The 25,389-nt window shown below is 49.1% G+C and overlaps 1 protein-coding gene across 4 annotated transcripts in view; it reads right to left on the bottom strand.

The window, feature by feature from the left end:
* SULF2 (sulfatase 2) overlaps nucleotides 1-25,389 on the bottom strand; it is a 144,603-nt gene that overhangs the window by 84,439 nt on the left and 34,775 nt on the right. For all 4 annotated transcript variants that reach the window (XM_067013513.1, XM_059038752.2, XM_059038753.2 and 1 more), the window contains exons 2-3: nucleotides 21,428-21,703; nucleotides 4,055-4,294 (exon numbers count right to left, since the gene is read on the bottom strand). In XM_067013513.1, the coding sequence (XP_066869614.1) occupies nucleotides 4,055-4,294; nucleotides 21,428-21,602 (415 nt within the window). In that variant the 5' untranslated portion in view covers nucleotides 21,603-21,703. The remainder of the gene's footprint in view (nucleotides 1-4,054; nucleotides 4,295-21,427; nucleotides 21,704-25,389) is intronic.

Raw genomic sequence — 25,389 nt, 5'->3', positions numbered from 1 at the left:
TTCTGCACAGTAAAGGAACATTGTGCGCAACAAAACGAAAAGAAAACCTACCGAATGAGAGAAAATATTTGCAGCTCATACATCTGATAAAGAATTAATTTCCAAAATATACAAAACATTGATGCAACTCAATAGAAAAAAAACAAATAATCCAATTTAAAAAATGGGCAACAGATCTACATAGGCATTTTTCCAAAGAAGATATACAGATGGTGAACAGGTACATCAAAAGATGCTTCACATCATTAATCATCAGGGAGATGCAACTCAAAACCACAATGAGATACCACCTCACACCTGTTAGAATGCCTATTATCAAAAAGGCAAAGAATAACACCATTGGCAAAGATTTAGAGAAAAGGAAACCCTTGTTCACTGTTGGTGGGAATGTAAATTGGTACAGCCATTGTGGAAAACAGTATGGAGGTTCCTCAAAGATTAAAAATAAACCTACCATATGATCCTGCAATTCCATCTCTGAGTATCTATCTGAAGAAAATGAAAACACTAACTTGAAAAGATATCGGCACCCCCATGTTAATTGCAGCATTATTTACAATAGCCAAGATACGGAAACAACCTAAGTGTCCTCAATGGATGCAAGAATAAAGAAAATGTGGTATACACATACTGGAATACTATTCAGCTGTGAAAAAGAAGGAAATCTTGCCACGTGCAACAACATGGATGGACCCTGACGGTATCATGCTAAGTGAAATAAGTCAGACAGAGAAAGACAATTACCATATGATATCACTTATATATGGAATCTAAAACAAAGTCGAGCTCATAGATACACAGAACAGATTGGTGGTTGCCAGAGGTGGGAGGTAGCGGGTGGGTGAAATGAGTGAAGAGGGTCAAAAGGTACAAACTTCCAGTTATGAAATAAATAAGTCATGGGGCTATAATGTACAGCATAGTGACTGGGGTTAATAATATTATGCTGTATATTTGGAAGTTGCTAAGAGAGTAGATCTTAAAAATTCTCATCACACACACAGACCTTTGTAACTATGTATGATGACAGATGTTAGCTAGACTTATTGTGGTTATCCTTTTGCAATATATACAATACTGACTCATCATGTTGTACATCTGAAACTACTATAATGTTATATGCCAATTATGCCTCAGAAAAAAAAAAAAGAAAAGAAAATGGTTGAGTCTCTGATCAATTCATGGGCAGGTCCATCAAAGCAGCACAGACTTTTAGTTGAGAGAGTAATAAATGACTGCTGTCTTGGGTCTCTCACACACAGCCAAAAAACTTAAATCCAATTCAATCAGTTGCCCTAGACACTCATGAGAATGCAGGGTTGAATGTGTCCAAAGACCTGGTAAGAACAGTTGACCATTGTTCCCTGGGGAGCTAAAAAGTTATTATTCTAATATGAGTCTAATTATTCTAATTTGAGTCATACAAATCAAGTTAATCTAAAAGGGATTTTGGTGGGATAGGGAGGGGGGGAGGGAGGGTGACGCAAGAGGGAAGAGATATGGGAACATATGTATATGTATAACTGATTCACTTTGTTGTAAAGGAGAAACTAACACACTATTGTAAAACAGTTATACTCAAAGAAAAATGTTAAAAAATAATAATAAAAAAAAAATAAAAGGGATTTTGAATTCATTATAGTTTTCTGTTAGTTTTCTCAATCAATCTACAATGACCGGCATAAGTACTTGGTCATGTTTTCACTTTAAGCAGTGGCTTAATATAAAACTCAAATTTCCACTGACAGATGAATGGATAAAGAAGATGTGGTGTGTGTGTGTGTGTGTGTGTGTGTGTGTGTGTGTGTGTGTGTGTGTATACACACACACACACACACACACACACACACACACAAACAATGGAATATTACTCAGCCATAAAAGAAAATGAAATAAAACTCAAATCTAAGCTTCCTAACTACCAGGGCAAAAAGGGAAAGTATACAGGGTACACAGCTCTTATTCTTTAATGACAAGAGCACATAAGTTCATCACAGTAAACAGACATTTTCAGGGTCCTGAGTTCTCAAAGTCAGGTTAGAACAGAGTTCCTTGTAGAGAGGGCCATTCTAAACATAACGAATAAAATTCTCAGGGACAGTTTTACAAAAAACATAAATGTTCTATGTAGGGCAATTTATACTTGGCATTATACTCCCAGTCTTCATTGAGGGTATAATAGTTAAGCATAGTTGGATGAAAGCAGTTCTTTGGGGAAAGCGCTTTTTGGTGATTTGTTTAAATTCAAGGACAAAGTTTGCGGAAATCAATTTTGGAGAAATGTTAAATCCTGAGAGATGGCTCCTTCCCTTGTGCCAGCTACACGAAGCCTGAAACAGCAGGCTTTGGCCCCTATCATGAGCCCCTAAGATATTGCAGGATATAGGTTTCCTTTCAATTTGATGGATGTTAACAACATCCATACTCCCTTTGAAGTCCTACGGTCTTGGTTTCCATTTTGATTATGCCACAAGCACCTGCTTTTATGACTATGAGCAAGTCTCTTTTCTGGGCTGCAGTTGCCCTAACTGTCAAATGCGGGGGGGTTGATGAGTACACTTTTAGGGTCCTTACTGTTCCTTTGGCATCCAAAGCTAAAGGTTTCTACACAGACCTTTCAGCTAGAGGTTCTAAAAGTGGGTCTCACAGCCCTCAGACATGTTTTCTTTGTGGGTCCACACTTGTACATTAAAAAAACAAACCAAACCAAACTGAGTTTTGCCAATATTTTTTAAAATCAGCAGATTTTGGCCAAGAATTCAGATCAGAAATATTTGAAGGTTGGCAACCCTGAGCACGAATGGCTATAATTACCTGGACCTGAGTGGCAGATGCCCCTTTCAGTAGGTGCCCTGGTCTGTCCTGCTTCCTCCATCTATATCCAGGTCTCTGCAACCAGATGGGTGGCGGCCTGGGGTAAACTCTGACCCATGTGGCTTTCTGCAGAGATCCCGGAACCAACAGGGTTATGTGTATAGGATTGAGGCCTTCCTAGTTCTCTCAGCAGGGCCCGCTCGCTGGGTGATTCTGGCAGTGGAAACAGTCTGCAAGGCGACACACCTCACCAGCGTGCTCCCCACCCCGATGTGCCCATGCCAGCCACACCATGTACGTGAGGGGCAGCTGCCCAGCTTCCAGGACGGCTTCAGTGCTGCGAACCCAGCTGAGGGAGGTATCTGTCCTTCTCTCATGTCACTCCTACCCAAACAAGCCCCTTGTCACTTGAACACAACTTCCCAGGGTTACAACATTCAAGCCACAGTATCTGATTTCACAACTGCCTTGGCTCCTTACCCAAGGTGAGGACTGTTTGTTTATTTTTCTAAATGAAAGCAAGTTTAATTGAGTTTGGAGGATTTTGCAATGGTGCCGCAGGTAAGTGACTGTAATTGCGCCTTTGCCTCAGGCAACCAGCCTGGCAGGAGAGTTTTCAGAACGCACCAAAGTACCTCCTGCAGGATAAAGAGACAGGACACCTTGCTGGCTCTCCACCCAGGATGCAACCAACACCGCGGGCACCAGCTGCAGGAGGAACGGAGCACCGCGGGCAGTGTAGACGATCAAGTGTAGAGAAACAGTCCCCTGCCATCTGTAGAGTGGCCACAGTCCCACATACACTCCTCTCCATCCCCCACCCCAATGTTCTTCTGGAAGCTTATTCCATGCTGGTGTCCTCAAGGTAACCAAGTAGTCCCCCCACGGCGTAAATAGCACAATTCACAGAGAACTCACACTCCCGCCCGAGTACTTCATGGCCTCTCTGTAGTATATTTCATATTTTAAATGGACTCACTTTTTTTTTTTTAACTCAAATTCCTTTGGAAAGGTCACTTTCTATCACTCCTGTAGGCAAATAAATCTGTATTTTTTGAACACATCTAGAAGTCAATGCACAACTTTTAAATTAAAAGAGAGATGTTCACGCACTACAGGGACCCCTCGCAGTACAGGGACCACAGTGGGAAAGACAGTGGTCCGAGGCAGGACACTGGGTACCACGTCGGAGGTTCCCAGCCCACTCATGTGCCCGCGCGTGGCAGCCTGGCTCCCTCACCTGTCCGGTAGCCCGTGCTGTTGAGGTACACGGCAAAGGTGCGGCTCTCGTGCTGTGCCTGCCAGGAGGGCGAGGAGCAATTCTCATTGTTGGTGTAGGTGTTGTGGTTGTGGACGTACTTCCCGGTGAGGATGGAGGAGCGCGAGGGGCAGCACATGGGCGTGGTCACGAAGGCGTTGATGAAGTGCGCCCCGCCCTGCTCCATGATGCGCCGTGTCTTGTTCATCACCTGCATGGAACCTGCAACCAGAGCGGAGGTGAGATGTGGGACAGCAGATTCCCAACGAGTGTGCCCCCGTCGGGCACCAAACAACTAGAGACGGGTTCTGAGTGGTCCTCAACAGGGCAGCACCCCCATCCCGGGGGAGGGGAGTGTATGTTGGAGATCTCCCAGGACAGATTGGGGGGCACCCCTGGCATTTCTGGGCAGCGGCCAGCAATGCACTATTGGATGGTCCTGTGCAATGAGGAAGTACCCTGGGTCCCCAGTTCCACTAGACATTCATGGGGGCGAGTAGTAAAAACCTGTTTATAAGTTATCTGAGCCTAGTAAAGAACTCTTGTCTTGCATATAAACAGAACATCTTTTTTTTTTTTTTTTTTGCAGGGTATTAATATATGCTGACTTTTGTTTTTGGAAAGCAACCACTATGTAAACAGAGAGAAGATTATACTTTGTTTCATTTGGAACTTCCCCAAGAATTGTTCCCTCTTAATGAAATCCGATCACGTCAACCTGGCACCCCCTCCCCCACCTCTACCTTCCCTCTGAATACTTCTCAGCTGACCTGCTCTGCATCAGTCATAACGCACCGTCGCTGCCCTTGTCCACATGGTCCTTCCAGCTTGGAACCCACTTCCCATCTCCCCCCGCAAATCTGACCCATCAGTTCAGTCGCACCTCTTCTCATTGCTCTCTGGGATTACTCTGGCTTCTGATTCCCTTGAGCTCTTATCACGCATGTATTATTAGGACTTAATGATAAACCACTAGGTATGGTGATTTCACGCATGCCTATTCTTGTTTCGCAGTGAAGCTGTGAGCAGAGGGAGGTACACGAAGGAAAGGAGTTTGTGTGGAAACCCTACTGTGCGCTGGTGCCTGCACACTGCCTGCTCCACTGAGGGCTCCAGGAGCTCAAAGACTGTGTGCCTTGCTCAGTGCCGAATCCTCAACGCCCCTACGGTGTGTGACACACAGTAGGTACTCAATAAATGTGTGAAGAATGGATGTGAAGTTGTATACCATGGCTGGTACCCAGATACTTAGTAGGTTTAACAGAAATATTCCATGGAAATCCTTTTTCTTTTCCTTCTAAGGCCATCCTCTGTTTTTTTTCTTTTCCTTGCAGTTCTTAGGGTCTATAGTGGGTTGAATGAATGGCCCATCCTGCAAAGATAAGCCCCTGTCCCAAGGCCTGGCACCTGTGAACAGGACCTAATTTGGCCAAGGGTCTTCGCAGAGGTACTTAAGGATCCTGAGGTGAGATCATTGTGGATTACCTGGGTGGGCCCTAAATCCAATGACAAGTGTCATTCCAAGAGACAGAAGGAAGAAGACACACAGACACGGAGGGGAAGGCCATGGGAAGATGGAGGCAGAGATTGGAGGGACGCTGCCACAAGCCAAGGAACTCCTTGGGCCTCCAGGAGCTGGGTGAACTGAGAAGGATTCACCCCTGAGCCTTTGGAGGAATCAGAGCCCTGCCAACACCTTAATTTCAGACTTCTGTCTCCACAATTGTGAGGGAGCAAATTTCTGTTGTTTTAAGCCACCTGGTTTATGGCAATTTGTTAGGACAGCAGTAGGAAACCAATCCAGGATCCACCAGGCATTTGAAGTTCTTGCCAGGGAGCTGCTGATCCCAATCACCAACTAGGTCACCCCCTAGTGACCTGAAAACAACAAATCAAACCCACCTGGCACTCTGTCCCTCAAGGCTAAGAGTGAAATGGAGATTTACATGATTCTTTTATCCCATCTTTCCACCCAACAGGGAAGGAAACAGCTAGAGCTTCCCTGAGGCAAACATAGATCGTATTTCTTCACCGCTTCAAACCACCTGGAAGCTTCCCATCACACTCAGAAGAAAACGCCAGTTCCTTACCGTGGCCTAAGACTCTTCCAGACCGGCCCTCCTTGCCAACCCACCTCCCGTGTTTCTCTGACCTCATCTCTTCCCTCCCCCTTGCTCACTTGGCTACACTGGCTTCTTCTTTGTTTCTCAAGGGCTCCAAGCTCACCCTTGCCCCAGAATCTTTGCACTTGCTCTTGTCTCTGCCTGGGACTCTCTCTCTGAGACTTCACTTTGCTGGCTTGTCCCATTCTTCAGATCTCAGCTTAGAGCTCACCTCCTCAACAAGGCCTGGCCGACCTCCCCGTCAGAAGGAGCCCCCTGTTTACTTGCTATCACACCAATGTTACGTTTCTTCTTAGCATTTCTGTCCTTCTGAAACGGTCTTCTTTACAAGTTCACTTGTTTATGATCTGCCTTTGCTTCTGGACTGAGACTTCTGGGTGATCCAGGGCACTGTCCACCCTACCCCCAGGAATATACAGACGATGCTCTGTAACATCTCACTGAACGACTGAAGGAAACAGAGCAAAGCCTGCCCCTTCGAGCCCAGTGCTGAGGCAGCTTTATAAGGGACGCCCACCTGGGGCCAGCTGTGTTCCCTGAGGCTCTTGGCCGAGGTCAGCCCAGTGGATAGAGGAAAGAACCGGCTTTTTGTCTCAGCAGGAATCGTCAGGCCTGGAACTACATGAACATCTGTTGTCAAGGTCACAAGCCCTCCTGAGAAGTCCCCAAGGGTCCCATCTGTAACTGGTGGCAATTATAGGGTTTCTACCAGGTGTGAAGTCTCCCTCTGAAGGCGATGGAGGAGGTGAGCTTTCCAAGGCCTCCCTCCACCAGCTGGTACGAACTCGCCAGAACCTGCAGGGCGAGAGGGCCATGGCCTCAGCGTCCAGCAGAGCCCCGGGCCCCACTGGTGTCGGGGTGCATCCCTCCAGCCTCCTTCAGGTTATCCATCAAATGTCACATATCTGATTCCACATATCTGTGGAATCTAGAAAAATGGTACAGATGAACCTATTTGCAGGGCAGAAAGAGACACGCAGATGTAGAGAATGGACGGGTGGACACAGAGGGGGAAGGGGAGGGTGGATGTATTGGGAGGTTAGGATTTACATATATATGCTACCATGTATAAAATAGGTAGCTAGCAGAAACCTGCTGCATAGCCCAGGGAGCTCAGCTCGGTGCTGTGATGATGTAGGTGCGGGGGGAGGGAGGTCCAAGAGGGAGGGGATATATGAATACGTAGAGCTGATTCCCTTTGTTGTACGGCAGAAACTAACACAACATTGTAAAGCAATTATACTCCAATAAAAAAAAATGTCACATACCTGAGAGGCCTTTCCTGGCCTCACACTGAAACTGCCGCCCCTCCTTCCAGCCCCCTGACACCCCCTCCCTGCTTCACTTGCTCCCCAGCACTTACTGCCCTCGGACAGTTCTCTTATTTGCATGTCGCCCTCTGCTCCCACCGGACAGCTCCACGGGGGCGGAGATCTAGGCCTACTTTGTTCACTGTTGTCCTCCCAAGCCCAGAACAGTGCCTGGCACATAGTGACTGCTTAACAAATATCTGCTAAATTAACAACAAAAAATCATCTCACTCTTTGCGTTTCCATATAATTCAGGAGCCCAAGCTGGTTTGTGTCCAATATGCACACGTGTGTGTGTCTGTGTCGTGTGCAGTGGATTTAAAAAATCTGACTTCAAATAGCCCCAAACAGACGATGTGCTCTCTACTGTGCCACACTCCCCAGCCCTCCCTATAGTCTTACACCAACTTTGCCCATTCACATTACCTGCCTGGTCCCTGAAGGCCCTGGTTTGGCAACTCTTAATATAACTTAGTTGTTGAGACAGCTCCGACTTGTCCCTGGGGTGGAGGGCAGTGTTCCATGTCAATAACAATCATTATCATTAATGTGGTGACTGTCACTGGCTGGATGTTTGCTGTATGCACTGTACTGGGCACACAATGTGCATCGTGTTACTTAATCCTCCCAACAAACCATTTAACAGAAGGGGGAACTGAGCACAGGAGTTAAATGACTGGTCACAGCCACAGAGCTGGGGCAGTGGGGATGTGAGGACTCCAACCCAAGCTTGTCTGACAGCAGAGGTGGGTGCTGGGAGTCACGTTCAGGAAACGTCCCGTTTATAGCACGCAGGAGGTGGTGCTAATGAACCCAGGAAGGGCACAGAGGTCCCCACACACTTGGTCAACTCTCGGCTTCAATGAGGCTCAGAATCGTCCCCTGGACTATCAGGTCCCCTCGTCATCGCAGAGGTGACTTTAGCTGGCACACCAGCAGTGAGACTGGCACAGGGTCACATCGCCCAAATGCCAGGGACCCCAGCGGTGGGAAAGTGATTCCCGTTCGCTCCTCCTGATCAACTCCAGGAGAAAGTCTCGGGTGGGTGCGGTCACGTGGTCACGTCCTTAACACCCTCACATCTCCTATTTCAACAGGAAGAGCCCCGGCCTCCCTCCAGGCTGGAGCTCTGGGCCGGCAGCTGTGTTAGCTTATACTGGATTGCCTGGTTTAATTTCCTTTGACTTAGGGCAAGCGATGCCAGCTTCTCTCATCTAGGGCAGTGGAATCCTGCTCTTAAAAAAAAAATCACGCCTGTTTAAAACAACTACATCATAGTACAGGTGGCAAGGTGGAAAGGCGAGGGGATGGCTGGCCTTTGGCACAATCTGCAACTGTCTACCCGGTGATGTTATTGGCTGAGAGACACCTCGGGTATACCCTGAGCTCCTCCCCTCTCCTCCAGTTCCACAGGCGATGCTGATCTTGGCTACTCCTTGGTCCCATCTTTCTGTTCCCACATCCAACCCATCAGCAAAGCCTGGTGTTCTTTCTTCAAAGAACATCCAGACTCAGAGTCCTGTCGCCTCCTCGCCGGGCAGCGGTCATCCTCTCTCCTCTGAATTAGGTCAGCTGCTTCCTGCCTGGACTCCAGCCGTTTATTCCCCGAGGAACAGCCTGAAAGCCTCCTCTCCTCAGCACTCTCCGTGGCTCCCACTCGCTCGGAGAGCAGAGTCCCCGTGGTGGTCCGCAGGCCCTGCGGGATCCGGGCCCCCTTCCGCACCCCATCTCTGCAGCCACGGCGGCCTCGTCTCTCCTCACACTTGCCAGCCTCACTCCCGCCTCTGAGCCTTTGCCCGTGCTGTTCATCCTGCTGGGAACGCCTTCCCCAGCACCTCCAGGGTCTGTGCCCTCACCCCCTTCTTGTCTCTACTCAAAAGGTCTCTTCTTGCGGGGAGGGGGGACATACGGGATATACAGGATTGAGAGGTACAAACTACTAGGTATAAAATAAACTACAAGGATATATTGTACAACATGGGGAAATACAGCTCACATTTTACAATCACTGTACACGGAGTATAACCTTTAAAAATTGCGAATCACTACCTAGTATGCCTGTAACTTAATACGGTACAGCAACTATACTTCAATTAAAAGAATAAAAGTTCTCTTCTTAGTGAGGCCCGCCCTGCCCACCACATCCACAATCTTACTCCCTTGCCCCTGATGTTTCACATCCTCTTCCTTGTTTTACGTTTTCAACTCTGCACGTGTTGCTCTAACACGTTACACACTTTGGCCCATTGACATATTTACCTTCCTGGTCACCCCCCCCTGCAGCCCTCGATGTCACAGCCATGAGAGCTAGGGCCACTGACCACACCTCACAGCCCTGAAGCCTAGAACAGTGCCCGGCACATAGTAGGTGTTCAATACGTATGTCTCGAAAGCATGAATCTAGGGCGCTCCAGGCAGAATCAAGCCTTTGCCTGCTGTTCACAGACTGAAGAGAAAGAAGGAAGCAGCTGGTAGTGGGGACTTGGCCCTGCTCGGGCTCCAGGGACTGCAGAAAGGACAAAGCTGGCCGTCCACCCGACCTGTCAGACCCTTCTGGAAGGCAGGGGGGCCGCCACCTGGTGAATAACTCACCTGCAGTCAGCAGCCTCGAATGCTGCGTTGGCCAAAGGCAAACTGCCAGAGGAGCCGTTTCTTTCTTTCAATGGGCTCCAAACCAGGGTCTCAAGGCCCTTGCAGCGCCATCCTCCTCATTTCAAGGCAAATGAGTGACGGCCCACTCTTTCCGGCAGTTCCCCGCACCTGTCTGCTCGGGGCGCTCACCCCGGCCCAAATAAGCGGCTGAAGGGGAGCTGTGTCAACCCACCATTAAAGCACAATTTAACGGTGCCCTGAAATGAGAGCCGCCATCTGTGTGTAAGCAGCACGGCATGTTAAGCCTCCCCTTGGGGACCGTAACCTGTTTTATTAAAGTTGCCACAGGGACGAGGCTTGATAACTCCACATCTGGAACAGGAAAACATATGATCTGATCTCCTTGCCCAGCACAGCCCTAATGCAGACGGACAGCTCTGAGGGGACGGAAGGGCCTGGAAGACCAGGCCACACAGAAATAAAAAGGCCGGCCAACCGAAACTTCTGTCGCCCAACACGAGCCTGCGGACACGCGGACAAAAACAGACCCGGCTTCTTTCCACGATCAAACTTTCCGCCCTCACTGGGCCAGGGTGAGGTCACCCTGACACCTTCCTTGGTGACTCTGATAGACTGGGGAGGCCTCACCGCCCCCCTGATGACGGGGACTTAAATTCTGGCGCCCAAACCACTCCCCTGCCAGAAACACGGTGCCTCCTTCACATACTCATCTGTCCGTCCCCTTTCTGATTGCTTTGGCGGGGGGGGGGGGGGGGGGGGGGCTCTCAGTGTACCACCTGGGCTAGTATTTATTTGATTTGATATTTTTCTCTAATGTGACTTTAAAAAAAGAAACTTTCATCTCAACCCAAGTAACTATGTGAAATTCTGGATTTGATGTGCTACTTAGATTTTTTTTTTTTTTTGGATGCATATCGAAAGAAGTTTGTAAGCAGTAAAATCAGTGTTTGTCGACCTGTCGCACAAGGTGATTTCATGCACGACCTGTGTCCTAAAAAGGCATTTTGGGAGATGCTGATTTCATGTGCTCTTCTAAAGGTTTGGGTCAGGGCAACTGCTATCTCTGGGGACTTAGCAGGTGCTGGGGGCTCTCAAGATTCAAAATGTGACCCAATTTTGGCCATTCCTGGGACTTAGGTGGCTCACATCTACTTTCTGTCCTAGAGCTCTGTGTCAACTAGGAGAAGATGCACCCTACATGCCACCCCCCCCACAAGACAAGGTCCTGCGGCCCCCAACTTGGGTGGCATTACATAGGAGGCATTGGTAATGGATGGATAACTAAAGGGGTGATGTTTTCTGATGTCTGTTTTCTTAAAATTATAGGTAAATAATTAGAGCCTGTGATGTCGGACCCTCCTTGGGAAGTAGTGGGAGATGGGACACGGTTAGCATACCCAGGGCCTTGACTTAAATCTATGTTTGACCATTGCTTTTTCCTACCTAGACTATTGCAGAATTTTAATTGAGAAAAATATATGCAAAGCCTTTAGTTCAATGCTTGGCATACGGAAAGGACTCAAACCACGTTAGCTTTTAAAAATTTAAATTACAGTAGCTCCCAACTATATATGGTGTAACACAGAGCTCACAAATCAAGCGCCTCCGGACAGACTCTTGTCTGCGTGTGTTGGATTTAGGTCTGCTCAGAAGTGTTAAAAAAAAATCTGAATTAATTGCTAACTTTTATTTGGGAGATTTCACATCAATCTTGATTTCAGGCTTTGCATGAAAATTCACAGATCTGGGCTTGATGGGCCCACAGGTGGGTGGATCTGAGTAGCAAAGGCTGGCTTTAGAAGGGCTCCCCTCCCGTTCTGCATGGCCTGCATCAGGGCCACTTCCCTCATCTGCGGTACCAGCCTGGCCCTGCAGGCACTGGGTTTGCCACCCATAGCTGATTCTATTCCAGCTGAACTGACCAGCTAAGTAAACTCGCAAAGTAACACCGTGGCCTGGAGACCCACAGAGACCAGGCTTTAAGGGAGCGAAGAGGGGCTGTGGGTTTGGGTAAAGGCTGGTACAGAGCCTTGACCAGGACAGGCCGGGGGTGGGGGCCGTGAGCTTGGTGGGGAAGCATGTGTGTCCTATACCACCTCAAGGCGCCCATCATTTAACCACACACCCCCCTGCTGGGGGTGCTGCCCCTTCAGGGTACCCCTGCCACTGATCTCTGGTGTGGCTGAGACCCCAGGTTGCCCACCAATAACTGCTTCCCCTTCTTCCTTATTAACAGGCCCTGATTTTAATCTTCAACACACCCGGCTAGGAAACTGCATTTCCTAGACTCTCTTGTAGCTCCATGTGGGAGTGGTCCTTCCTTTAACCTTCCAGATCCACTGTCTGCCTCGGTCTCCAGCCCAGGAAGCTGACCTGGATGGGCTGTATCCACAAGTGGCTTTATACTCTGGCTTTGGACTAGGTTTGGCTAATGGGGGGCCCTGGCAGGAGATCAGCAAAAGGAAGAACTGAAGTTCGGGTATGGATTCCTCCATCTTGCTCCCTGTGGTGTCAACAGAGGGTGACAGCTCCTCCTGAATGGCCCTGTGTCGTGAGTTTCCAGTAATCATTTGCTGCCCTCACCCTCTTGGTCTTGGAGTGGGGATGACCCCACTGTTACTAACTACCCTTGAGTGCTGCACTATCACTAGTGATTTCCCCACACTTGCTCATACCTTAGCAAAAAAGTTAAACCCTCCTTGAATAACTCAAGTTTGAATGTGTCTTGTATTTCCTGCTGAGAATGTGTGGCTAATTAAATAAGTTCTGTCCGTGTTGGAGGTGATGTCTGGGATGCGGTTCTTAAAGGGAGCTGACTTAACTTGAAGGTCCATCCTTTTTGCCCTTCTGCTTCCTCCTCCTCCTTGCTGCCTGGAATGTGGCTGTGATAGCTGGAGCTCCAGCAGCTATTCTGAATGATGAAGGTGACCTTAAAGATGGAAGCCACACAATAAGCACAGTAGAATACAAAAGTAGAGAAGGAGCTTGGGTCCCTCATAACCTTGAAGCCACCAGGCTGGCCCTGAACTGCCAACTTCCAGACGTTTTTATGCGAGTAAGAAGCAAAACTCTGTCTTGTTTAAGCCACTGTTATATTTTCTTTTACATGCAGCCAAACCTAATGCTGATACACTTAGCTTCCAGAATTTAAGTGATCTCCTAAGTGTTGCTGAATTAAGAAAAAAACATCTTGCAGGAATGTGCTTGGCAAGTTGAACACCAGGGTGGGTCCGCATGAGCCTCTCTTCTTCCTGACATAACCTGCATCCACATGTCTTTCTAACTCCAGGGAGCGGCGGCAGGAATGTCAGGAGTTGGGATCTCAGAGAGGCTACATTGGAAGTTACCACCCATCTGGCGTCCAGAATCTGGGCACACTGTCCTGGGCTTCCAGCCATGTGGCCCCTGCATAGCATCAAAGCCTGCAATTTAGAAGTGATTTCTGGATATCAGTCTGCAGCACAGGGTGTGGTTTCCTTGTGTTCACAGATGGAAAGAGGCCTGGCCAGGAGCCCTCCCGAGCCTCTCTCTCAAGAGCCAGCCTCTCCTACAAGACAGCCCTCCAGGCTGAAGGTCTGCCGTTTTCAGGATCACAGGCTCCTCTGAGAACCCAGTGAGGGTCTCCGACCCAGGAAAGCACAAACAGGCACACGATCTGCATATAATTCCCACCCTCCTCCACTCCAGGCCCATGCAGGCCTGGGCCTCCCCGCTGAGCTTCTGTCTCTGAGGCTGGCTGCCTTGGACAGCTCCTCGCGGCTTTTCATGGGCATCTGCAACTCACCAGGTCCAGAACTGAGCTCCAGACCATAGCTTTTCCCCATCTCTGTAAACAGAAAATCCCTCCTTGCAGTTGTTCAGACCCAAACCTTGGAGTTATTCTGGACTCTTCTCTCCCACTCCACATCAGATCCATGAGCACATCTTATCAGCTCTACCCTCTAACTCTGGGCAGTGTCTGACTACTTTTTCCACTCTGGTCTGAACCACCATCATCTTGTGCTTGGACCATTGCAGTAGACCTCTCACTTCTCCTATTCTATCTCTTCAATCTATTCTCCATAAAATAGCCAAAGGGGTCACATTAACACGTAAGTCAGGTGACGTCAATGTCCTTGCTCGTGTCCATCTCGTTTAGAAAGAAAGCCACAGTCCTCCCTCTGGGTCAAAGGCCCTGCATGATCCGCCCCCCGCGCCCCGCCACTGCCTCTCAGACCTCGCCTCTTCCCGTCCCTTTTGCTCACAATGCTCTGCCACTGTGGGCCGTCTGCTGCCCTGGGAGCCTGCCGGGACTGCTTCTGCTTCAGGGCCTTTGCACCCACTGTTCCCTCTGCCGGGACTGCTCTTCCTGGGGGAGTCTCCTTGACTCATTCCCTCACCTTCTTTGCCCAAATTTCCCTTTCTCAGTGAGGCCGCCCTACATAAAACCACTACTCTCCCTTTCCCCTCCCCTCCTTGCTGACGTCCCATCATTCATTCATTTATTCATTTACGGTACGCGGGCCTCTCACTGTTGTGGCCTCTCCCGTTGCGGAACACAGGCTCCGGACGCGCAGGCTCAGCGGCCATGGCTCACGGGCCCAGCCGCTCCGCGGCACGTGGGATCTTCCTGGACCGGGGCATGAACCTGCATCCCCTGCATCGGCAGACGGACTCTCAACCACTGCGCCACCAGGGAAGCCCCATCCTTTCTTTTTAATATATTTTTCAGAACGATTGGGAAAATCCCTGTGTTTGGATGACCCCTGGAGACCAGCAGGGTCTCCTTAACCCTCAGACACAAGAGTTACTGCCAGGTGGTACCACATAAGCGTGGCCCCAACATTCAAAGCCCGTGACTCACACTCGAGAAAGTCCTTCCCTTTGCTAGCCTCCATCCTATTGATTACGTCAAGTAGAAAGTCTCAGGGAGGGGCTGCTTCACCTTTGACGCCTCTCTCAAAACTGCCCATCACCTTTTTTTTTTTTAACATCGTTATTGGAGTATAATTGCTTTACAATGGTGTGTTAGTTTCTGCTTTACAACAAAGTGAATCAGTTATACATATACATATGTTCCCATATCTCTCCCCTCTTGCGTCTCCCTCCCTCCCTCCCTATCCCACCCCTCTAGGTGGTCACAAAGCACCGAGCTGATCTCCCTGTGCTATGCGGCTGCTTCCCACTAGCTATCTATTTTACATCTGGTAGTGTATATACGTCCATGCCACTCTCACTTCGTCACAGCTTACCCTTCCCGCCGCCATATCCTCAAGTCCATGCTCTAGTAGGTCTGTGTCTTTATTCCCGTCTTACCCCTAGGTTCTTCATGACCTTTTTGTTTTTTTCCTTAGATTCCATATATATGTGTTAGCATACGGTATTTGTTTTTCTCTTTCTGACTTACTTCACTCTGTATGACAGACTCTAGGTCCATCCGTCTCACTATAAATCTCTCAATTTCTTTTCTTTTTATGGCTGAGTAATATTCCATTGTATATATGGTCACCTTATCTTTGATAAAGGAGGCAAGAATATACAGTGGAGAAAAGACAGCCTTGGGGCTTCCCTTGAGGCACAGTGGTTAAGAATCCGCCTGCCATTGCAGGGGACACGGGTTCGATCCCTGATCCGGGAAGATCCCACACGCCGCGGAGCAACTAAGCCCGTGAGCCACAACTACTGAGCCTGCATGTCTGGAGCCTGTGCTCCGCAACTACTGAAGCCCTCGTGCCTAGAGCCCGTGCTCTGCAACAAGAGAAGCCACTGCAATGAGAAGCCCGAGCACCGTAACGAAGAGTAGCCCCCGCTCGCCGCAGCTAGAGAAAGCCCGCGCGCAGCAACAATGACCCAACGCAGCCAAAAATAAATAAATAAAATAAATTTAAAAGACAGCCTCGGGCTTCCCTGGTGGCGCAGCGGTTGAGAGTCCGCCTGCCGATGCAGGAGACACGGGTTCGTGCCCTGGTCCGGGAAGATCCCACATGCCGCGGAGCAACTAAGCCCGTGAGCCATGGCCGCTGGGCCTGCGCGTCCGGAGCCTGTGCTCCGCAACGGGAGAGGCCACAACAGTGAGAGGCCCGCGTACCGCAAAAAAAAAAAAAAAAAAAAAAAAAAAAAATGACAGCTTCTTCAATAAGTGGTGCCGGGAAAACTGGACAGGTGTATGTAAAAGTATGAAATTAGAACACTGCCTAACACCATACACAAAAATAAACTCAAAATGGATTAAAGACCTAAATGTCAGGCCAGACACTATCAAACTCTTAGAGGAAAACAGAGTCAGAACACTCTATGACATAAATCACAGCAAGATCCTTTTTGACCCACCTCCTAGAGAAATGGAAATAAAAACAAAAAAATAAAAACAAAAATGGAAATAAAAACAAAAATAGACAAATGGGACCTAATGAAACTTAAAAGCTTTTGCACAGCAAAGGAAACCATCACCTCTTATAACAAAGCCATCCAGGCCTCGGCCTCAGGGGAGGCAACATTTTGCTGAAAGGTAAAAACACTGCTGTTCTCATTAGACTTGGTCTTGCAGTGACCTTCACTAGTATCCACTGGTGAAAAACTAGTGGATACCAGTGTTTCATATACAGTCATAATTAAAGCTTCCTGTTAAAATAATACTTAAGCTTCAAAAGGTAAGTGCAGTTCAAGTAATAGAACAGACGGTCCTGGGATGTCGCAAATATTCTCTTGCTCCAGGCAAGGACCACATCCAACTCATCTTGGTGTTTCAGAGCCGGTTCCAGCCCTGGAGGCTCACCAAGGGTTTGCCTGGATCGAATTAAACTAGTAAACCTGGCAGAGTCCACCGGTTTCAAGTCCTATTTGAAGGACACATGCAAACGAGACCTTGGCTTCTGTATTCTTCTCCCTCTTCTACCCTCCTGGTGAAGAGGGCGGCCAAGACCCTGCCGGTCTCCAAGGGTCATCCAAACACAGGGATTTTCCCAATTGCTCCGAAAAATATATTAATAATGGAGGCCACTTACTGACCAATATGCCCTGGAACCTGTTCCCCTGGGCACTGGACACTTTCAAATGACAACTCAGGGAGGCATGTTAAATGCACCACCCCCCTCACAATTAGGAAACAGAAAGAGCCCCTCTTCTGTGCTGTGTCCCATACCAGCTCTCTCATCCAGACCCTAATTAAGATGGATGGCTGTTCCCTGCCCCGGTACTGGAAGAAAGCCTGGAATCATCTTAGTTGAGAAGTCTCCAGCCCCAAGAACCGTCAGAACTGCTGCCTCTGGATGAGCAGAAAATAGCAGATGATAAATTTTTTAGCACTACCCTCTGTGTGCCAGTTGTTGCTGACTGTGAGATAATGTGCTGGCCTTTTGGGGAACATGCATTATTGATCTGGGTCTGTCTGGTGGTTTATAAAAATCCCACCTCCCCCCACTACCACCTTGCCATCATCCCTCACCTCCTAAAAGAAGCACAGCCTCCTCCAAATGCTGTTGGAGGGGCTGGCTCCTTCGCAGAAGGGAAGACTTGTAGGCACCGATCCGTGCAAGTAAGTGCTGCGGGGGGGGGGGGGGGGGAGTGACAGTTGCCACCGAACACGAGGGCTCCAAACCTACCGCATCCACTTCCCAGAATTTTTCTTTCAGAAATCCTCGCTCACTTATGCAAAGATGCACGTATAAAGACATTCTCAGCAACGGTATTGGTAATAGTGGAAACTACTAACAAACACACCCCCAGTCTGGAAACAACTGAACAGCCATCCCAGGAGACTGGTTAAGTAGAGCTGTGGTTAAGACCACAGGCTCTGGGTTCAAATCTTATTTAGCCACGTTCTAGCTGTGTGACCTTGGACGAGTGACTTCATTTCTCTGGGCCTCAGTCTCGCCATCTAAAATGAAGAGGATGGATCTAGGTGTTGTAAGTTAGCCCTGGTTTTCTCTGCTTTCCTCTCTCCCACATCCTCATCACACCCGGAGGCCCTTTCCTTATATTTGCATACGCTGCTGGCTTTATTCGAGTCACAGGTGCAAACGTACAATCAGATTCTGACACGAGGCTTAGTTAGATCATGTAGCTGCAGCAAAAATGCGGCGCTCCTACGAGCGCGTGTTCAATCATTCACCTTGGTTCCAGCCAAAAATCAAGGGGCCGTCACTGATGCTCTTCCTTTCCTCACCACCCACACGCCCCATCCAACCCGTGCATGCATGTCTTCCGGGTTCCACTGTTCCTGCCCTGGTCCAAGCTTCCATCCTCGCCTGCCCCGTTATGGTCCTGTCCTCCTAATGTCATTTATTTCAACATAACAGCCAGAGGGATCCTACTGGAACCTAAGTCAGGTCACAGCCCCTCCTTTGCTCAAGGCCCATTTTCACTCATGTCTGTTGCACTAAGAATAAAACTCAAAACCCTCACCATGGCCACAAGGCCCCGCACGAACTGGCCTCATCTCTCTCCACTTATACCCCGGGTCCCTCCACCTGGCTCACAGGCATTCTTTCTGTCCCGACCCACCAAGCTCATTTCTAACTATCTTTGCCTTTCCTGTTCTCTCCAGCTGGAGGGAGCCTTCCCCAGTCCTCCCGCTCCCAGCACGGTGTGCTGCACAGAGAAGATGCTTAATCAATATCTGTTGAATGCATGAATAAATGTCTGGGGGGGTCCCGGGCAGAACTACGATGGAAACAGCTTGAGGGGCCCCATGAGGCAAGACCAAGGTGCCCTGAGGTCAGGTGCCACCTGTGAGCACTCTTTGCAAAAATCTGTCAGAAACAAAACTCACAGTCCTATGGACACTTTCCGTAGCCTCCCCATGGTTTTTGAATGTGGCTCATTCGAAATGCTGCCTGTGAGATAGGTATCATATGTGTCAAACTGTCAATAAAAGCCCTGGGCTTTGATTGCTTCCTGGCTGCAAATTCTTTTTGCACAGATAAATTCCCTGAGAAATATCTATACTTGTGATCATTAATACAAATCATTATAAGGAATGGCTTGGATGTATAGAAATCACCTTTACTTGGTGCTTAAAAGACTGATTCGTAGTTTTTTTTTTTTTGTGTGTGTGTGTGTGTGTGTGTGTGGTATGCGGGCCTCTCACCACTGTGACCTCTCCTGTTGCGGTGCACAGGCTCTGGACGCGCAGGCTCAGCGGCCATGGCTCACGGGCCCAGACACTCCGCGGCATGTGGGATCTTCCTGGACCGGGGCACGAACCCACGTCCCCTGTATCGGCAGGCGGACTCTCAACCACTGCACCCCCAGGGAAGCCCCTGATTCGTATTTTTAATAATGGATCCAAAAAGGGTGCAGACTTGCAGTTGGATCTTCACCGCAATCTTATGTTTGGCTGCAAAGGCTTTTCCAGGAAACCTTTAAATTTGTTGTGACCAACAGTTAGTTGCCCTTCGATAGTGCACAGAGGCTAAAGGCCCACCGCTCACCTGGTCAACTACTGGCACTCCTTACCACAATCCACAAGAACCTCCAAGATCTGGCTCCCTTCCTTCTCTCCAGGGTCATGCTATGACCCTTCCTCAGGCTCCAGCCACATCTGTCTCCTTGGTCCTGCCTCAGGGCCTTTGCACACGCTGTTCCCTCTGCTTGGAAGGCTTTTCCCCAGATCCTCACAATACCCAGTAGTATGTCTATCATCATCACTGATGATGAGAAGGGAAATCTAACTTATAGGAGGAGAAGGAAAATGCAGAGGGGCTTGTATGCTGTCCAGTACGGTAGCCATAAGTGGTTACCGAGCACTTGAAAGGTAGCTGGTCCTGAGATGTCCTCTAAGTGTAAAGTACATGCCAGATTTCAAAAGCAATATAAAAAATGTAAACTATCTCATTAATGATTTTTTATATTGATTGCATGTTAAGATGACAATAATTTGGATATATCGGGTTCAGCAAAATATGTCTTTAAAATTAATTTCCCCAGTTTCTTTTTTACTTTTTAAAAAAGTATAGAAGATTTAGAATTACTTATGTGATTTGCATTTGTGGCTCACCCCCCTAGATGCATCTTTAGGGCAGCGCTGTGTAGGGTTTAATGTGGAGAAATGGAACCAGTAAAATCAGTGAATTCGAAGGGGGAGAAGACACAAGAAAAGGAGAAAGAAGACTAACATTGAGAGAGACCCCCAAGGTAAGCTGGAAATATAGGTAGAGTTTGACCCCAGGGAACAGAAGGTCCAGCTGAGATTGACTCTGGGGGCCTCCTTCCTGGTGGCCTCATTTATGGGGACTTCTCCTCAGGCGAATGAAAATGTGGTGAGAAATGCCTCATGTAAATGAAGACGCCCAGCTGGGTGGAGGAGCCCAGGGCCTCGCTTAGCAGGGACGGCAGGAGTCCAGGATGGTTTACACAGTGAAGCGAGGATACGGCTCAGGGAGGATGCTGTGTGGGCGATAAAGGGAGGGTGCCCTTTTCCTGCTTGCCATCAGTGTAAATGAACTCCATCTTGGCAAGGGCCCCTGTCCTCACCCGCTCCACCTGGAACCCACAGCACTAAGAGGGGAAGCAGCTCAGGATGAGAGGCGGCTGCCCTCACCCTCCTGAAGCACCAAATCTGTGAACTGAGTCGGGTCACTAGCAATAGGGTCCACCTTCCCTGCCCCTAGATGCCACCAAGGAAGGCTAAGCCCACCCAAACCTGTTAAGATTGGTGGAGCAGGGGTACACACATACATACACATACACATACACATACACACACACACACACACACACACACACACACACACACACACACACACACACACACAAAACGCACACACATGCCCCAGGCTGGTTTCTTCTTTCCGTTCAGCGTCAGCTCAAACATCACCTCCTCTGAGGGGCCCTCCCTGATAACTAATCCAAAATAGCTCTGACCATCCCTCCCCCGCATCCAGCACCCCCTTCAGTTACCCCAGAGCATTTCTCCCTTCTTGAAATGATCTTCCACGTGAACTAGCAATGATTCTGATTATCTGTCTCCCTCGTTCCATGAGAGTAGAGACTGCGCCTGCCTGACTCATTACTGAAGTTCCAGGCCCTCGAATATGGCCTGGAATGTAGTAGGTTCTCAATAGAAATTGGACAGAAGTAATGAATTGGTCTTAACATCTCTTCTCCTTAAGATTTCGGAAGAATCTAGGAATGCTCCCGCAATAGCAAAAGGTCAGAAACCCCTGACCTCGAGGACAGCTGTGCATTCACGCGTGCGGGACCACCCCAGGACTTGGTTCAATCGACTGGACACGAACCCTGCAGGGTCTACCCGAGCATCCTGCATCAGGATCCTGAGACCCGGCATGGTGAGCTTGGTAGATACCGCCTGCCAGCGGCCAGGGTCTTACCGAGCTCCACATCCTGGTCGTCCGTCAGCACCAGGATGATGTTGGGACGGATGTTTCTGCGGTCCCTCTGAAACCTGCCTTTCAGGCGGTGGTGGGACAGGAACGCCACGCTTCCATCCAGGAGAGAGAAGACAGTTGCAGAGAGCAAGCAAAGCAGGACACCGGGGGGTGCCATTTTACGTTTCCACTGATCGCTTGCTTCTGGCAGGATGCAGGAGTCTGGAGTTGTGTTTTGTGGATTTGTTTCTTTGCTCTCCTCCCTCTCTACTCACGGATCTAAAGTAAGAGGAAAAGAATCGGGTCAATCTTTTTGTAAAGGCTGCCCAACTGCTCAGACTTGCCTAATGATTTCTACGATGGCTTCTGGCAGTGACAGTTGAGAGTTTCTTTGATCAGGGACAGCTACAGCAGAACAAAAACCCAATTCGGCTAAAGTTACAAGAAAAGTATTTGCAACTGGCTCAGAGAATAGACTGGCAGGAAAGCCTTCGGAGACCACTTCTGCAGACAGAATTCCTCTCTTGGACCCAGCGACCCTCTGGGTGCGCTGGTGGCAGCTCCAGTCAGGTAGTCAGCCTGCCTCTGATCCATCCAACCAATGCAAGACAAACCGCCTCCCGGTGAAAGGAAAGGAAAAAGCCCAGTCTGGAGGAGCAGACATTTCTGGTCATCTGTTCTCTGCCAGCACCATGGAGGATGCAGACAGAGGTGAGTGGATGGAGCCCCAGCTCTCAGGTAGCGTGCGATTCGGGGAGGGGTCTGGACGAGCCGGGCTGATGCTTTGGGCCGGACAACTGTGTGTTTCAGTCCTGGCTCCGTCACTCACCAGCTGGGTCTCCCCATCAATAAGCCAGCGAGGCACCTCAGTTTCCCCGTGAATAAAATGGGGATACATGACTGTTTTAAGAACTCAATCCAACAGGTTGTTTGCAAAGGTCCCCCCGTCAACAGATCCTGTAACTGGGCCAGTTATTCATATTGGCTTTACGTTGCAAAATAAACAAAATGACAACAGAGAAAATTGAGAGCTAAAAAGCTGAGGGAGAAGAATTGTCACATTCCCCTGCAAGCTTGGTCACCCCCTTGACCCCGGGTCGGATGGGGTCGCAAGCAAAGGTAGGGGAGGGGAGGCGGGGCAGCTAATCTTGGCTGAAGCAGGTCTCAGATCTCGCTCTGCTCTTTGCGGTCATTTTTCTACTTCCTGAGGAAATGAGCCTTTAAGTCCTGTCCAGATATAGACTTTTGGTCTCATTTATCTAAAAGGAAAGAAAGAGCAAGCAAGCAGACGTGTTGAGAGGAAACCAAGGTCGTTGGAGTCGGGCTGAGTCACCGTTCCCATGACCTTGAACGACTCCATTTGCCCCTGCTGCCACGGGGAACCCCACCCCACCCGAAGCCACAGCTCGGGGGACTCATCATGGACCCCTGGTTCCGCACAGGGGGAGGTGCTGCCTGAATCATCTCTCCCAGGGACAGCACCAGCCGTCTAAGGGGTCTCCCACGTCCTCCCCTGTCCCCACCCTCCATGCCCCCCGGGGGCAGCCAGCAGGATCTTTCTAAAATTCAAATCCAAACATACAACTCACAGGGCCTGGACTAGGTGAGACCAGGGAGGTGCTCAGGGCACAGGTTTGAATGGGCACCCACTCCAGGTGGACAGGTGCAAGGCACTCAGCTCACCTTAGTCCCAGCCCTCTCATTCACCGCCTCAGACCCTCCCCTGGCTTCTCATGGCTTGGGGTACAAAATGCAGACTCCCCACCAACCCTTACAGGGCGGGTGTGATCTGACCCCTGCCCACCTCTCCCCGGTCCTCTCAATTGCTCTCAGGCCCGTGGCTTCTTTCTGTCACTTAGACAAGTCAAGCTTGTTCCTGCCCCAGGGCCTTTGCACTTCCTCTTCCTTAAACCTGAAAGAACGTTTCCTCAGATTCTGTTTGATGGGCTCCTTCTCCTCTGCCAGGTCTTGGCACAAATGTCACCTCCTTGGAGAGGCCTGCCCTGACTGCCCTATCTGAGGTGGTGCCCCTGCCCCAGGCACTCTCTGTGTTTTATAACCTGTTTTATTTCCCTCATAGTCCCTACTACACCTGGAATTATCTAATTTATTGCCCAGTTCTTCCCATGGGCGGGTCAGCTCCACGAGGGCAGAGGCTGGCTTGGTGTTGCTCACAGCTCTGCTGTCCCCAGCACCTAGTACCATGCCTGGCACAGAATAGTGCCAAATAAATATTCAGATAAATAAAGGAATGGAGATTTTGGTGAGGTTCTCTGTGTTCTACAGAGTGAGAGAAGGCTGAGAATAGAGAGCAAGCTCCACACAGGGCTTCCCACCCCAGGGGCCTCTGAAAGGACATCTGTGCAGAGAGATGAGATGAAGGCCACATTATCGGGGAGCTGACCTGGGAACTGTGAGTTTCATGGGACCGGCGGACAAGCATCGACTTCCACCTCCATCCCCTCATCTGCTAAAGCCCGCATCTTGCAATAGCCAGGGTGGCTGCAGTGACATGTGTTGGGCAGCTGCTCTGTGCCCATGTTATACGATACTTAATTCATAGACTTTAAAGTTACTTGCTGGGTGTCCCTAGGCAAGTAACTCAACCCTTCTATGCCTCGGTTTTCCCATCTATAAAATGGACATGAAGGATTAAATGAGTTAAGGCAGAATGCTGAGTCCAGAGCCTGGCCCATGGTGTGTACTGACTGGAACACATCATTCACAGTGAAAACCATTATTAGATTATTATCAGCACCACTGCAGCTGGCTCCCGCATCAGGCAGTCCTTAGCATCTCCCTCAATCTCCCCAACAACTCTCTCACACAGGTACTACTATTATCCCCGTTTAAAAACTGAGAACAGGGCTTCCCTGGTGGCGCAGTGGTTAAGAATCTGCCTGCCAATGCAAGGGACACGGGTTTGAGCCCTGGCCTGGGAAGATCCCACATGCCATGGAGCAACTAAGCCCGTGCGCCACAACTACTGAGCCTGTGTGCCACAACTACTGAAGCCCGCGCGCCTAGAGCCTGTGCTCCACAAGAGAAGCCACCGCAATGAGAAGCCCTCGCACAGCAATGAAGAGTAGTCCCCGCTCACTGCAACTACAGAAAGCCCGCGTGCAGCAACAAAGACCCAACGCAGCCAAAGATAAAAGCAAACAAATAAATTAATTATAAAAAATAAATGAGAACAACTGAGGCATAATCACTGTCCTAAGGTCACCTGGAGAGAAAACAGCAGGGACAGGGTTTGACCTCTGTTCTCCCTGACAGCTTGGTGAGGGCTTGTCACCACTGAACTCATGTTTCCCAGCTTCTCATATTCAGGGGCCACAGCCCCAATTTCTGCTGCTCTGCACAACCCTTCCGCTATCATTTGGTTCACATGCTCCTTTAAATAGCTTCATTTAAAAATAAAGACATAAACACATGGTTTTGAAAAAGATGACTTTCTATCCAAGAATAAATGGAAAAGCAGCGTCCCTTTCCTGTAGAACTAATCACACAAATAAAGTCAAACAGAGCAGACACTGTGTTACTCCGTCCGTCTAATAGCTTCTAGATCACATTTAAGGCTCTAAGCTGAGCTCTGGGCTGGCAGCTCTCATACTTGCACCGTCTCTCTGTTTAAGGGAAATTAGCAGGTGTTGAAAGGCAACGAAGCACATTAGCACCATCCAGAGACTTTCTACTGGAGGTAATGGGAGGCTTGAGAGGGTTGAAAAGGAGACGTGCCCTAGACTCTAATGGGTCCCTGAATTATCCCAAATCATGGGAGGAGGGGATCCTTGAATCATGCTGTTTATCAGTCCATGTCTCCCTACCTCGGGAAACACACTGGGATGCTTTGTGCTTTGCAACTGAAACCGTGAGCTTGACTGACACTCCAGCCAGCCCATTCATAAAACGAACTTCCCAATCGAAAAATGGGCAGAAGACCTAAATAGACATTTCTCTAAAGA

Source organism: Kogia breviceps, chromosome 14, assembly GCF_026419965.1.
Source record: "Kogia breviceps isolate mKogBre1 chromosome 14, mKogBre1 haplotype 1, whole genome shotgun sequence".
Lineage (NCBI taxonomy): Eukaryota > Metazoa > Chordata > Mammalia > Artiodactyla > Physeteridae > Kogia > Kogia breviceps.
Note: the sequence above shows the minus strand (reverse complement) of the source record. Positions and strands in the feature narration are given on the sequence as shown.